The sequence below is a fragment of the Heliangelus exortis genome, chromosome 1 (assembly GCF_036169615.1).
Source record: "Heliangelus exortis chromosome 1, bHelExo1.hap1, whole genome shotgun sequence".
NCBI classification, from domain to species: Eukaryota; Metazoa; Chordata; class Aves; order Apodiformes; family Trochilidae; genus Heliangelus; species Heliangelus exortis.
The window spans coordinates 127,481,006-127,496,171 of record NC_092422.1 but is presented as its reverse complement, the minus strand read 5'-3'; the positions used below and the strand labels follow the sequence as shown (position 1 = coordinate 127,496,171).

General features: G+C 36.3%; 1 protein-coding gene across 5 annotated transcripts in view; it reads left to right on the top strand.

The window, feature by feature from the left end:
* Window positions 1-2,670: 2,670 nt before the first annotated feature.
* Window positions 2,671-15,166, top strand: part of LRRIQ1 (leucine rich repeats and IQ motif containing 1) — a 108,441-nt gene continuing 95,945 nt past the window's right edge. For 2 of the 5 annotated variants that reach the window (XM_071765889.1, XM_071765868.1), the window contains exons 1-9: window positions 2,671-2,905; window positions 3,815-3,977; window positions 5,136-5,247; window positions 6,072-6,166; window positions 7,356-7,461; window positions 8,122-8,351; window positions 10,610-10,684; window positions 10,847-12,046; window positions 12,943-13,095. In XM_071765889.1, coding sequence (XP_071621990.1) covers window positions 3,837-3,977; window positions 5,136-5,247; window positions 6,072-6,166; window positions 7,356-7,461; window positions 8,122-8,351; window positions 10,610-10,684; window positions 10,847-12,046; window positions 12,943-13,095 — 2,112 coding nt within the window. In that variant the 5' untranslated portion in view covers window positions 2,671-2,905; window positions 3,815-3,836. Of the gene's footprint in view, window positions 2,906-3,075; window positions 3,356-3,814; window positions 3,978-5,135; window positions 5,248-6,071; window positions 6,167-7,355; window positions 7,462-8,121; window positions 8,352-10,609; window positions 10,685-10,846; window positions 12,047-12,942; window positions 13,096-15,166 lie in introns of those variants that run through there. The other 3 variants (XM_071765900.1, XM_071765909.1, XM_071765878.1) reach the window with 2 other exon arrangements.

Sequence of the window (15,166 nt, the reverse complement as noted above, 5' to 3'; positions counted from 1 at the left end):
TCACAGCTGAAAATATAAGCATACATTTAGTTCAATATGAGATATATAACTAAGCCTACCAATTAGAAAAGGATTTATTTTCTTCCAATAATATTTTATAAATTCAAAAATCACATGATACACACAAAAAAACATAGTAGCAACGGTATAAGCATTAAGATGGTGTCTGGTCTCAATTGCCTCTAATTTTATATTGTACACAATTTTATATTTTATTTTATTTTATTATTTTTAGCTTAGTTTTCTTAACTATTAAAGAGGCAGAATGTATGCAGGAAGACTGATAGAGACAGCAAGACTTTCATAGCCCCGCATACACTCCTCCATATATTCTTCAATACACTCAGTTTGGTCATTATCAAGGATACCAGAGGAAATGAAGAGGGAAAACCACACTGAACCAGACCTCCTTTGTCTACATGACCAGATTCAGTTTTTGTTGAAAACAGCAGGCACAGCATTTTAGTACAATGCAGCTCACAGTTCTAGCAAACCCATGAGAGCTGCTTTCTTGTGCTAAAGTTTGAAGCACACTTTTACACTTTTAAAGTGAACCTCCCAGTCACCCCCACTTGATTATTTCCTCCATTTTTTTTTTTTTTTTTTTTGTTGCAGAATAGAACAGGATGTGAAAAGTTGAATTCCATTCAAATTAAACTAAATCAAGAAATGCATTTCATTTGTCATCAACAGCAACTGGGTTCATGATCAATGGAAGGGCAAGAAGAGACCCTGCTCATAGCAGCTTCCCCTGAAATAGATGCAAAGTATGCATTAAAACCTGAGTAATAAACATGTTGCCCTTGTAAATTCTTGCCAATATCAATAGGACCACGAGTAAAGTCACATTGCTTTCAAATCTTGAGTGTGGCTTAGCATATTTCAGTGGGAAAGACCACTAGCACACTAAACTCTCTGATGCAGGACTTCTTTATTTAGATATAATTATTATCACTATTATTACCATTATTATTATTATTATCCTCATTGTTCGATACCATATCTTCTGGACCTATCAAGTTTTAAGGAATTGTTCCTGTCTTCTGACAGAATTACTACAGATTGATTATCATAAGAAGTTATTGTAATAAAAGCTTCAGTGTTCAAAAAGTCTTGGATTAACTTATTTTACATACAAAACACATGTTACAGATGTATCAAATTTGTTGATTAGAAGGAAAGATTCAGCAAACACAAGCTTTGCCTGCCCCCATTGCCTGGATTATAAAATTTCTCTTGAATTGCAGAATGAAATAATCTATAAACTATTTAAACTATCTCCACAGTGGTTTTGCATTTTCCTTGAAAAAGATCCACTACTTAAGAGTAAACTTCATCAGAAATTTCCAGAATGAATTAAAACATTGAAGCAATGCACTGTTCTAGGAAAAAACCCTGGTTACGTATTTCACTCAAAAATTGGAATCTGCAATAGTCATGTTGAAAGAGCTATGTCAATCCAATGCTTTATTTTGAACCACTTTAATAATAACAACAATAAAAATTCAGTTTATCATAAATTACGTATCTGGAAAATAGAAATACTGTCCTTATAAAATTATGTACATTTTACATTATTTTGCTACTTCCCAGGAAAACCCTTACCAGCTCTGAATATTTCTGTCCCACCCTAAAGAGCATAGTCTTAGAATGGTATATTTATTCCTCAAGTCCAACCTAACCACATCCTTACAGCAGAGAATTTTCTTTCTGTTTATTAGTCCTGAGGCCACAGGCCTACAGAATTGTCTTTTTTCTTGGCAAAGTCTTTTGTAAAATGTTTGCCATGGTTGCCCACAGTCTTCGGTCACCATGACCACAGTGTAACTCACATCACAAAACAAGTATCAGCTGCACATTAAACTCAGCCCTGGAAGTCTTCACCACATTTGAAGGTTCACCTGTTACATGATTCTGTAAAGTAAGAGACATCCCAGAGTGGATTTCAAATGGATCATTTTCCATTGTTTTAGGATATAAATGTCTTACTCAACCACAAAACCACCGAGAAAATGGTAAACGGTTGCCCTTGAATCCAGTATTTTGCAGTTAACATTTGTAAGCTTTTGAGAAAGGTGCTCAGTTTATTTTAAAGACAGTAAATGGGAAAAACTCCTACTTTCCTTAGTAGATTCTTCCCACTGCTCACAAATGTGCCCATTTACTATGTAAAATCTGTCATTACCTGCCTTATTTTTCTATTATACCTTTGCACCTCAGTACTCCTAATCAGACTTTAGGGACAGATGTAGAATTAAACACTCAGGTGAGATTGTCTGCACCTTCCCTGCCCTGTACCACTTGCACTGGGCTGAACTGTATGGAGTTTTAATTTCTCAGGCTTCTGGTGTTCTACTGGCAAACAGGGAGAAAAGCCTTGGTATTATAATCCACCTTCAAATTGCTTTGTCTTTGGTCTGCTTTTATTCTTTTTTTCCTCCCCATTAATTGCTGATTTCACGTATTATGAACACTAAACTCCAGTCCATTGCTTAAAAATCTTAAAAAAAAAACCCAAACAAACCAACAAACCAAAAAACAAAAAAAAAACCAAAATAAAAAACACAAGCAAAACCAAACAAAACCCAAACAAGAGGAAACCAAAACCAAAGCAAGGCAAAGGAAAACCAAAACAAAATACGAGAAAAAGGGCTGCGAGGCGCCCCGCCCCACCGGCGCGGAAGGCCAAGCGCTGATGAAGTTTGGATCCTCCCACTTTCCTTCCGAGCCGTTGTTTCCCGTTGCCATGGTGACGCTGCCGGTGGAACGGGGCCGTGTCGGGGCTCCCTGCGGTCCCGCGTAGGGCCTGAGCGGGGCGGTCGGTGGCTGCGGAATTTCAGGACGTTCGGTGCCCGGAGGCGGCCAGGAAGGCGGGGGCTCCGGTAGTAGCTCAGCTTAACGAGATGTGAGTAGCTACACGGAGTAGATCGCGGAGCCCGGAGGGGTATGGGTGCGCTGCAAAGCGGACTACAGCTCCCAGCGTGCCACCGGCGCTGCTCCGCGGTTATCCGGGAAGCAGAGGAGGGCGGGCGGCCTCCCCGCCGCCAATCCTGCTGGGAGATATAGTTCTGGCAGAGAGGAACGGCTTCAGGGCTGAGTTGCGATCAGCACGTCACTTTTTGTGCTCCAGGAGTCCGCTTAGCGAGGAGGATCTGCTCCTTGCCTCTGAGGGAGCGGGTCTGGACTGCCTCTCCTCCCCTTAATGCGGGCGAGGGCCGAGGAGGGGGGTCTGGGTTGGGAAGGGAGTGGGGGACGCCAAGGGACACTTCCCCCATCTGCTTGCATCCATCTACTAATCTCGTACTTCTGTGAGAAGTTGCTGCTGTCTGTCACTCTATCATTGCAACTTCATCAGGTGCTTTCTGGATTCTTAGTCTTATTTTGTGGTTGCTAACATATTTTTTGTTTGAAGCTTTTGTGGGGGTTTGCTTTGTGTGTGTTTTTTTCTTTTTCCTTTCTTTTTTGTTTTTTTTTCCCTTTGCAGCTATTAGGACTGGAGAAAAAAATCCTGAGTCATAGCCATACCACCGATGCTTTCCACAAGGAGTAGAGAGCAAAGGTTTTTAATACTCAAATTTGGTAACATTTTAAAAATTTGGAGAGTCAGATTGAAGGGGGATTCTCACATCACAAAGTAATGCTTTTCTTTGTTTTGCTTGGTTGGTATGGAGTGAGGTGCTAAGAACAAACCTCTGCTAATCCTTTTCATGTTTTAAGCCAATAAATTATATAAACAAATAATTTTAACCCAATAAATTATATTATAAACGAGCACCCTCATGCTGTGTTGAAAGTTAATATTTTCTTTGTGTAGCTTTGAGAGCAGATAAAACACTATGGAAAGTAGAATGTCAGAAGATATTGAAGGAATTGAAAAAGAAATAGAAATGGAATTAAGCAGAATCAGTGTTTCTTCCTTTGAAGCAAATGATCTTGACACAGAGGTATCGGATGAAGCTTTGAGTGACAGTGAGACAGTAAGTATTCCATGGGCTAAACCTGCTTCTACTTCTTCTTGGAAGTAGTATTGGCACTGGAAAGCCTATCTGACAAATGAACTTAGTCCTGACGTACTTAACTGAGGGATTTCCTCTGAATAGTTGTCTCAGTGGTATTACTTCATGAGATTGTCACCTGCAATGGTGACAAGACAATGAAAGAGATGAATGTTAGTATCTGTTCAAGTGAGAAAACCAGACTCATAGATAATGATTTGCTGTAGAATACTCTAGAGGTGGAAGATTTTGTTAAAGCTAATAAGGTAGAATAAATCTGGCTGAGTAAGCCAGCGATTCTTCATTTAAATATGTATTTAAATCTTACAAGAGACTGACTTATGTTTGAAGACTTCCTGATATTAGTTGCATATAAATTGATGCTTCCAGTGCTGTTTTTCAGGTTACTTTTTATTTTGGGGAAAGATTTTCCTCTGACATACAATTGGTAATTTGGGCCCTTTTCAGTTATTTTAATCTTTCAGACTTAAAGCAAAATGATTGGTCTGTAGGATATTAAAGTAGAAGATGTTGGTCATATGTGCCCAGTAAGCAGATGTTTGATATGACAAAGCTAGGCAAAGGCACCCTGGTAATTATTTACGTAGTCACATGTGGAATGGCAGCATTTTTAGCACAAGAAGTCTTGAATAGAAATTACCTATGTAGTAAAGCAAGTTTAATTATCTGATTTACATGCATACTTGAGATTTAGTAAATTTTAAATTATTTTTTAAAGAGTCTGTACGTTTTTCAGAGAAAGATCCTGTGCATCATAGGGATTTGTTAATTTTCATCTTAGCCTTTCCGTAGTTTCTTGGCCCAGTACAATTAAAAGGAAAATGTTAATGGAAACGTGTTTCTAAAGAAAGTGGAAGATACATTACTAAAATGTGTTCCAATCAAAATCTAATTAGAATGTAATTAGAATTGAGAATTATTAATTGTTCAGTGGTTGATAAGATAATCAGAAGAGTAGGAATTTTGAATGATTTTTGGTAGCAGTTGCAACTAAATCTCCATCAGTGCTTTATATGTGAAGACAAAATGAGTCTGTATTTCTGCATGCCAAGTATTTGCCTGCAGTCGTGGCAGTAAGATGAAAATATAGAATTTATGTCAATCATAATGGTTTTTTAGATTTCAGATGACTTGCCAGAATCAGTTTTCTCCTATTTAAACTTTATAAAGAGCAGAAATCAAGATGCCGAGAAGCTTATACTGCAGGATTCAGAAGATGAAGAAACTACAAGTAAGCCAGGATCACATTTATGTACCTTGAGTTGCCAGTGGAAGTTAGACTAACAATCATCTGTAAAACAGTGCAAAAGTAGAGCAAGAAGTGATGCCTATAGCATCAGCATCTGAATGCAGGCAGAAAATCTCGATGAGCAGAACCTGTGCAGTGCTGTCTTCTAGGATTAACATCTGAGTATGAATCAGTCTTTTCTGAGATCATGGATCATGGCAAGCTGCAGAATCATTCTGCATATAACATACATAACACAGGCAAGACTTTTAATGGGAATCTGAAATTGCCAAGGTCATAGTTGATATGCCAGAGATTGTCTGTTCCTTTTATTTTTTCACATCATCTTGGGTTTCAAAGTCGTTTAATATAATCTTTGAAAACAGAAGTTCGATATTGGCTATACTTTTTAATACTTGAGGAAAGTTTATCTGTTTCTCTAATGGACACTTACTCCTTTTCATTAGCTTTTTTAGGGTTTTTTACCAGTTTTTGTCCTGTCTGATAAAGGTTCTGCTGTATTTTTCTGAACCGAGGTGTTCTGCTTTGTTCCGTGCTGCAGAATTCTCTTGCATATTTGCTGTCACTGGATTCTTATGATAGCATTGCTTGTGTTCCACTAACACGTATTTGGTGCTTTTAATGTGGATAGATGATCCACTCATATATGAGTAAAATGGGAGGGGGTGTGTGTGAGAGTTGGAAAGGAAAAAAAATTATTTATTTAATTTAAAGAAATATCGTGGTTTAGCAGCATAGAGTGGAACTCAGTACTGGTAAGGGATTTTCTCTCTGTGTAGTAAATGATATATTTATTTCTTCTTTAGGTAATGTTTACGGAGTAGTTTCCTGTCATGCTTCAGATTACTTGGCAAAATTGGCTTCTGAATATAATGAAGATCCAGAACAAGTTAAAAAAGGGGTATTCTCTTATTTAAACAGTATTTATAGGGAACAAAATTCTATTAAGTCATCTGTATAATTTACACTTGCTTTGTTAACCTGCTAAGGAGACCTGCAGATGTATTCAGGGTTTTTTTTGTCAAGACTCTCCACAGTTTAAGATGAGTATGTATATGCTGTTCTTTAGAACTGGGGCATCAGCTGTAATACACCATTTCTATAAATTTCAAAATTGGAATAAATTCTCTGTGTCAGCACTAGGGATACTGAGCACAAAAATGAACAAAATGAAACAAAACTGAGTAATCCTTTATTGGTAATTATTTGCAGAATATTATCTCAGTAGTATGATAATGCATTTGAATGATGATTCATACCTTGAATCACATCATTCTTTCTATGGTGGTTGGGAGGACGTGCTAATATCATCTTGCTCCTAATATATTTCATTATTTTGTAGGAAATGTAAATATAATAATGTGTGTTACTTTAAAATACAACTCAAGAATTATGTACTAACCTGAGTTCTTCAATGTTTTCATGGGGTTTGACTGAATAACTTGCTGAAGTTCTTAGTAAAACAGAAACCTGTATTTAATTCAATCAGTTTTAATTTTATTAGTGAGCACTTCTAAAAACATTTTTTTGTTGTTGTTCTCAGAGCACTGTTTAGAACAGCAAAATTACTTTATGTGACTTCAGCTGCATTAGAAATATTAATTTGAGCCCCAAGGATGTGATGAACAAATGATAAGCAGGAATGGACTTCTTGCCAATAAGGAACAAAGAAACACAGCAATCTCTGTGCCCATAGAGTACTTCCAAATAGACTTCTGGAAAATTTACTTTGTAACTAGTTCTTCCCCTATATGTGTAACAGTATTAATGCATAGATATTGTTCATAGTTCCACAGTAAGTGAAACAAGCCCCAAACACAAAACGTTTGTCAAAATGTAAAGTACATTAGGAAATATACAGATACAATACATATTTTTGGAAATGCTCCAATATTCCTTACTCTAGAAAACCATACTTTGACTGATATGCTTGCATTATTCCATGTCTAGGGATTCCAATCTTAACTAAATTTTGTATTTTTGTACTTGTCATACAACAAAAAACTTAACCTTGTTATGGAAATTTTTTATAATGTTCTGCTTTGAAATTTTGTTTCTTGTTTCTTAATGACAATATTAAATTATAATAGGTACTATTTGAAATTAGAAACGAAGACTTGCAGGTTGCCACAACACCTAGTTATAGTAGTCAGTTGACCAGTGATGAAGTGGTCACTGATGACCATTTTGTTACAGGTAAGCAAACTTATTAGTTATTTGGATGATTTGATCTTTAGTGTAATCTTACTATTTCCTGCTTTTCTGATTATGAATATCATAACATTCTATGTAAAGAATTACACATAACAGCATACAATAAATATTTATACCTCATGAACTGGACATGAGCCAATGTCTGTGCTTTTATCTCAGTTCAGGATCACAAAATATCCAAGTCTTAAACATTTTGTTAGAAAATTGTTTCAAAAAATTCGAGCCAAAAATTATTTAAATATGAATACAAATGGAAGCCAATTGGAGGCACTAAACAGATAGTCACATTGGCTGGGAATGTTTCCCTTCACCACGGCCTTCACATGGTTTGGGGTGGAGTGCATCAATTATAAAACTGCTGCTGATAGCCACAGAAGACATTAGTCCTGAAGCCAAAATATAATCCTGAAATACACACTGGTAGAATAAACATTATTGTAACAGGGTCAGTAAATGTGCATCATGATAACAAGACATCTTTTAAAGACTTGTGTTGTAGTCCTGATTTCTTTTTGGATATATATTGCTGGCTGTATAAGCAAAGAATCCTTTTCTTGTCAATACTTTAAGACTATTTAATGTTCCTTACTGGTTATTAGGAGATTAAATAAAATGTTTGCATGGTTGATTACAAATTCGTAGCTGATGCTGAAATGAGCATAAGCCTTACTCATCATGAAATAGAAGAAAAGTGTAGAAGAGAGTTTGAGCAGTGGGAGAAAAGGCAAAAGGATTTTGAAGATGAGAAGAGGAAAAAGTGGAAAGCTGAGAGGGAAGCACAGGAGAAACAGGATGAAGAGGAACACTCAAGAAGGGCTCAACATCTGAAAGAATTTGAGGCTGAAAGAATAAAGTTAGAGCTTCTTCATAAGGTAATTAATGATACTGAGGCCAGTCTGTTCTCATCTAGACTGTCTAAATTCAAGATTTAAGGTGAAAAAGAGAGTAACAATCCCAAATTGTGTGTCCTAAACTCTGTCTACTTGTGATACCAAAGTGAGATGTAAGACATATTAAAGTAAAATCCATTGGGTTTTATGCATTTATTGCTTTGATCAACAGTGAATTAATTTGCTATATTATATGGCAAATTATTCTCTACGCTTTGCCCTTGCCAAGTTTTTATGACACTGGCCAAAGTACTAGAAATGAGACTTGTGCTAAATTACAAATGGAAAATGGTCACTGTGCCTTAATATTACTTACTTTGGACCTTCCACCTGAGTTTTACATTTAGATGAAAAATCGTAGTTGAAGTAATTGGAACTAGAATTACAGAAATGCTGGTAATGTGATTCATCTAGGTGAAATTTACAATACTCCCTCTTCTCTGCATCTGGGAAACCGAGTTAGGTTTTGTCTACTGAGTTCTGCCACCATAGAACACGGCTCCAAATGTTGACTTGTTGCATTCTCAGAGTATATCGTTATCTTTTGCTATAGCCCATTGTGCATACTGAAGGATAAAATTTGACAGGTCTTCACAAAAGAGCATAAGAAGGTGAAGAGAAATCTCTCTTACATTATTATACTTGTGGGGCCACAAGTATATTGCCCCACATTATTTATTATTTAGCCTAAATATTTTTTATTTGAGAGACACATTAACACTACATTTTCAGTTAACTGATTTGTAGCTTTCTGAAGAGGTGGGCATCTTGATCCTAGAAAGGTGGGAGAGCCTACAGCAGCATTCCACTACTTGAAGGGAACCTACAGGAAAGCTGGAGAGGGGTTTTTTCACAGGGGCAGGTAGTGATAGGACAAGGAGGAGTGGCTTTAAACTGGAAGAGGGTAGATTTAGGTTAGATACCAGGAAGAAATACCTATGAGGCTGGCAAGACACTGAAATAGGTTGCCTAGGGGAGGCTGTGGATGCCCCAACTCAGGAAGTGTTCAGGACAGGTTGGATGGGGCTTTGAGCAACATGGTCTAGTGGGAGGTGTCCCTGCCCATGATAGAGGGCTTGGAACTAGATGATCTTTAAGGTCCCTTCCAACTGAAACTATTCTGTGATTCTATGATAAGGTGATTCAAGACATCAAAATTAAGGAAGGGCTTAGTCAGTGAAAAGACCTTTGATCTCTCTGTCTGTTATAGTTTGCTTTTTAACAAGCCATAAAATTGATTAGACTCCCTCTGCTCTTTGATGTCATGAATCATTTTTTGCTGTAGAATGGCCTTCTCTCTCTAGACAAGGTGGGCCATGTCCCCATTTAAACACCTGTTTTGGAGATGGGAGTTGGGAGACTAACGTCTGGTGCAAGGGTGTGGAAGTCTAGTCTCCTGTTGTCTGAACAGAGTGCTTCTGAACATGCATGAAAAACAGGACTTAAGCATCTGGGAGACTTTATGTTCCAAGTGGAAGTGCTATTTAGTTTATATTGATGCCTTCATATCCTGCTGTATATTTGATTTAGCTCATACTGATGTATCTTGGTTCCACCAACAGTTATAGTGGTTCTGGATCAGCCTCTGCATTTGAGGTACTTAATGTCTGCTAAGTTTCAGTCACATATATTTCCAGATCATTTGGAATTTTTGTTTTGATTTAGAATATGTTGGGCAAGGAGGGAATCTTATTAATTTGTAAAGAGTAAGAAAATAGACTTGAATTTTCATTTCTCATTGAGATACAAAATTTCAGCAAAAAAGAAAAACAAAACCAGCTTTACTGAACAAAATTCCTGTCTGAAAGATTTGAAGATTATCAGTAAAATACCAGTTCAATTAAAGGGGGACTGTTCATGCTGCTTTCAGGGTGTTTCTGATATGATTTTATTATCTACCTGTACTGTGAATTGAACTTTGAATTGTACTTTGAACCTGTTGTTTCATAAGTAGCTTTCATCTTCATTAGTAGTGCAGAATTTGTACAGGAAGGTGGCAATTCTTCGGGTTAGTACAGAGGTGCCAACTCTGTATGCATCTTTCAGTACTTGACCAAATTTGCATTATTGAAGTATCCAGCTGTTTGCTTTGATCCTGAGGCACCTGAGTTGCTGATGGTAATTAAAGCATTAACAAGCAGGACATTGAACAGTCAAGAAGATAGGGGAGATTAGAGAGAAAGTGGTTTGTGATGTTCCAGGTTTTGTATAATATTCATTTGAGTTGATTTGTTGTGCAGAAACGCCAGGCTGCAATAGAAGATGAGATACAGAAAGAAAAGAAAGCTTGGAGAGACAAAATGAAGCAACATGAGGTACAGTTCTACAATGAGAGAATAAGTGTTACTCTGGAATAGAGTAACCAGAGTAAATCTGGTTAGCAAACCAGATTCTTTATATTAGTGTGTAATAAATATGTACCAATACCTGTCCTGTTTTAAAAGTGATTGAAGTCTATCTTAATTGTTTTGGCCTAGGAATTGATCATGAAGCTACAGCTGCAAATGGAAGAAGAGAAGGCGGCGTTGGAAGAACAGAAAGCAAAAGAAAACCAGCAACTGGCAGAACAACAAAATACAGCAGCTGTGAAAATCCAAGCTAGATTTAGATCATTTTTAGTCCATAAAAAATATGGTCCCATCTTAAAAGAATGGAAAGATGAAATAAAAAAGAAGCAGAAAATACTAGAAGAAATAGAGAGAGAAATGAAAGAAAAAGAGGAAAAAATTAAGAAGCGAATGGAAGCAAATAGGCAAAAGAATGAAGAGGAAAAGAAGAGACAAGAACTTGAAAGACACAAATATTTAGAATGTATGAGGAGGCGTGAAGAATATGAAAAAAAGAAAGAAAACCTGAAACTTGAGAGAGAAAAACAGCTGCAAATAAGAGAAGAACAGAGAAAACTAGAAGAAAAAAGAGCAAATGCTCTGATGAGTGAAAGTGGAGAAAACAACAGAGGAAACATAAAAAAGGATAAGCACACAGAAAATTCAAAAGTAGCAAGAGAACAGAAGAAGGAAATAAATAAGCAAGTAGAGAAACAAAAAGTGACTGAAATGATGGATGAAACAAATAATTGCATGATTCCATCAGAAAGAAATTTGACACCAACAACAAACATGCTAGGCTCTGAGAGGGAACATTCTTCTCAAGTAAATAATGAGAACACATACATGAATTATCCGGTAACACATGCAGAAGAAAATTACTCACAAACTAGGAATCATAATAAATCTGTGAGCAGTCATGCTTCAAAGGATGAATATGTTAACTTTGGAGCTAATGACACAATAGAAAAAAGGGCAAACAATATATATAACAGTCCACCAAATGTCCAGCCAAATGCTAGTAACAGAGAAGTCAGTGATCAGTTATCTCAGCCTGAAACAATGCAGAATTCTGTGTTTCTAATGGAAAATTCTAATAGGGAAGTCAGAGAGACCTGTGATGGAATTCAAGATATAGCTGACTGTTCCAGTAGACTAATTCTTCCTGATATTGAAAAGAAGAGAATAAAATGGATGAACACATGCAAATCTTGGTCTAAAATATATGAAGAAAACCAAAGAAAGCAATCAACTATAAAAAAAAGACAAAGGAAAAATGTATTTATCAAGATGCCTCCATTAAGTGCACAAAAGATAATTGATAGTGGCCCTTGGAGTAGTCTGCAGCAGGTAACTATACAGAAGATTTAGTATCAAATAGGAAGCCATAGCATTACATTTTTCTTGGTATGTGAGCAGAATACTGTTTTGGAGGAGGATATAGATCTCAGTGAGAGTTCCTGTGCACAAATGAAATAAGGGCAATGAGAAGGACTTTTGAATCCTGTGATTATTGTGGAGCAGACTGCTGTGGGAGCAGTATTCAGATGACTGATAGCAGTATCAACTCTGTAAAAAGCAAGACCTCTTAGCTCCTATTTTCAGCTCAATTAGCATGTTTCACCATTGTATGGGTGTCCACATTTCATCCCCTGCTGACCTACCCCCTTTAGAGTTTTGAGAAAACTTGTGTCTTCCAGAAAGAAGACATGGCAGATTATTTATAGATGTTGTCTTGCTGTAAGGAACATGTCTTTGTTCCCATCCCTTACTTTTCTTTATATCACTTAATAACTTATGCTTGCCTTGTGGTCTCCCCTTCCTATCCAGTCAGAAATAACATGCTGCACTACATTCACTTTTAGTCTGAACTATTTTTGTCTGTTCTGGCACCCTCACTCACTTGTTATTTATGATGGAGTGATGGAAAACAATGCTTAACTGCTCTGCTTATCATTAATCTTTCATCCATTCAAAATCAATGTCATTAGCAAAGCATCATTTTTCTCTACTTTAAGGTGGATGTTAAACAGATTGTTGATAACTTCTCCCATTAAACAGATCAAAGCCACCTCCATCCTTTTGGAGATAGAAGGATTGACATTAGCTGCTTGCATTTTCTGACGTGTTAGTAGAACGTAGTTCTGATCACCCTTTCTTTTGAAGAAGATAACCATAATGGGAGATTGTACAATGGATGTTCAATATACAAACAATTAATTTTATTTATCAATACATGCATGTAGGTCACAACACTTACACTCGAAGATTTGCCATCTTGTAGCCTCTCAACGTTATCTGAGTGTTCAAACCTTCAAGCTTTGACTCTGAGGCGCTGTGGATTACTTGCGCTGGAAGGACTAAGTAGCTGCAAAGACCTAAAGTATATCAATGTGGAGGTACCAAGCATATTTGATTCTTTTTTATAACCCAGGAAGAACTGCCAGTTTTGTTGCTTAGGTGATTATGCAGTTATGTCCAACTATATACAACTTGTAGTGCTTTAAGAGCATAGGAATATCAACAAAATACTTCCAAATGTGAACAAAGTTATACCAGCAGATTTGCAATGTATATAGCAATATTTGTTATACGAAAGCATCATCCTACAAATGGACCAAGCTGTGTTAAGAAATGTGCTTGCATCAGTCTAGTGTCAGTATAAATATGGCACAGTGACAGACCTTCGTTGCCTCAGTCTCTGATTCATGAATGGGTAAATGGTCAGCTTAAGCAGGAATAAGTAGACACACCTTGAAAATTACTTAAAATTGCTCAGATGCATGCACAAGGAACAGTATAATGAGTTACACTAGAGGCATAATGTTGAGGTAGTTTCTACTGCATGGTGTCTTGTAAATTTAATGACTGGAGAAAACATTTTGCTCTGTGATATGTCTTATTTCCAGAACCTGACAAATTATATGACACAACTGTGTTGAAGTTTTTTTTATTTTATGTGTTTTAACAACACTGATACACAAGAAAGATGGTATGTCCCTATTATTTGTAAAAATCTTGAATATTTCTAGTTGTCAGCTAACTGGTGTTCTTTCCAAAATACTGGGCTTTTGTTGGTTGTGGTTTTTTTCATTAATTTAGAGCAGAGAGCAGATAGTATTTATAGTTAAAGAAGTGTTATCTGTGCAGTAAATGGAGCTTTGCAATAGGGCAGGGTATAATACCTGTGTTTGTTTTCTAAGTTTCCTTATCTATTCAGAATGCTTTTCCTGGGATGTGATAATTTTGGTTACCTCAAAATACAAGAGAATCTGTTATATTATAGTAATTATATTATATTATAGTATAATATGTTATATTATATTATAGTATAATGGTTTCATATATATCTCAGATGCCACTCTTAATACTCTTGGTATTTATACGTGGTGTTTTTTAGATCAAATAGTGACTCTTACAGAACAGTTTTGGTTTTGTGGGGTTTTTTTTTTGTGTTTGTTTTAAGTTTTCTTATTTTAAAATGTTTTGCTTTAAATAATATACAGGATTGCCTCACTGGGATATGTGAGAATAATTATAAATTATAAACAGTGCAGGAGAAGGCTCAGATACAGTTTTAAGTTCGCTTAGTTAATAATTTAGTAACTCTATATATTGCTAGTAAGAATACTTTATACTTTTTCCCTGCCAGCTGCTGTAGCAGTTGTCTTCCATTCAACCTCAATGAAGAAACAGCCTCTTTTATGACAGCTGAAACAGTCTAAGATCAGTTCATGAGTGTATCTCACACAGCTATAGCAGCTATAGGCAGCATATCAATCAATTATCTGATCTGTATTACTGGTGCAAATGAAAGGGCTTTCCAAGAGCAGGAATAAGTTTCTTTTTCTAAAGAAAATCTGTACAAATCTCTGCCGGCAACTGAGGGTAGCACCTGAATCTAGTAAGCATGTTAATTCTGGAATAGTAATTAGACTGTCCATCTTAATTGGCTGTAAGTTTTGTTTGTTTGAGCACACACAGGTGAAAAATAGAAGCATACAAAAAGGGCAGCAAATAGTGAAATAAAAATTCGATGAAGCATTCTTAAATTTCTTGGTGAGAATATTAAAAGAGCAAGTTACTCTGGGAGAGGAATATTAGCTTAGAACAATGTTAATGTTTGTGACCAAAATATCTCTAAATGCAGATTTTCAGTTCTAGGAAATAAAATTCCAGAATAGTCATGGCTGTCTTCATTAGGGCTTAGTTGATATAGTGGTTTCTATGCAGTTTTTAGTTTCCCAGGATTTGGGAAACTGGGAAAGTGTCTATGGAAAAAAACACTCCATCCTTAACTTTTCCTTACATGTTTTGTTCAATTTCTGGGCATTTTCTGAGCCAGGATGAAGTTCAAGATATATTTTTGCTCTATTCCAGCAGGACACAAAATCAGTTTCTATGACTCATCTTTTTTTTTTTTTTCCTAATGGAAAAAATTGAGGTGTCCTTACTCCTAACTGAAAATCT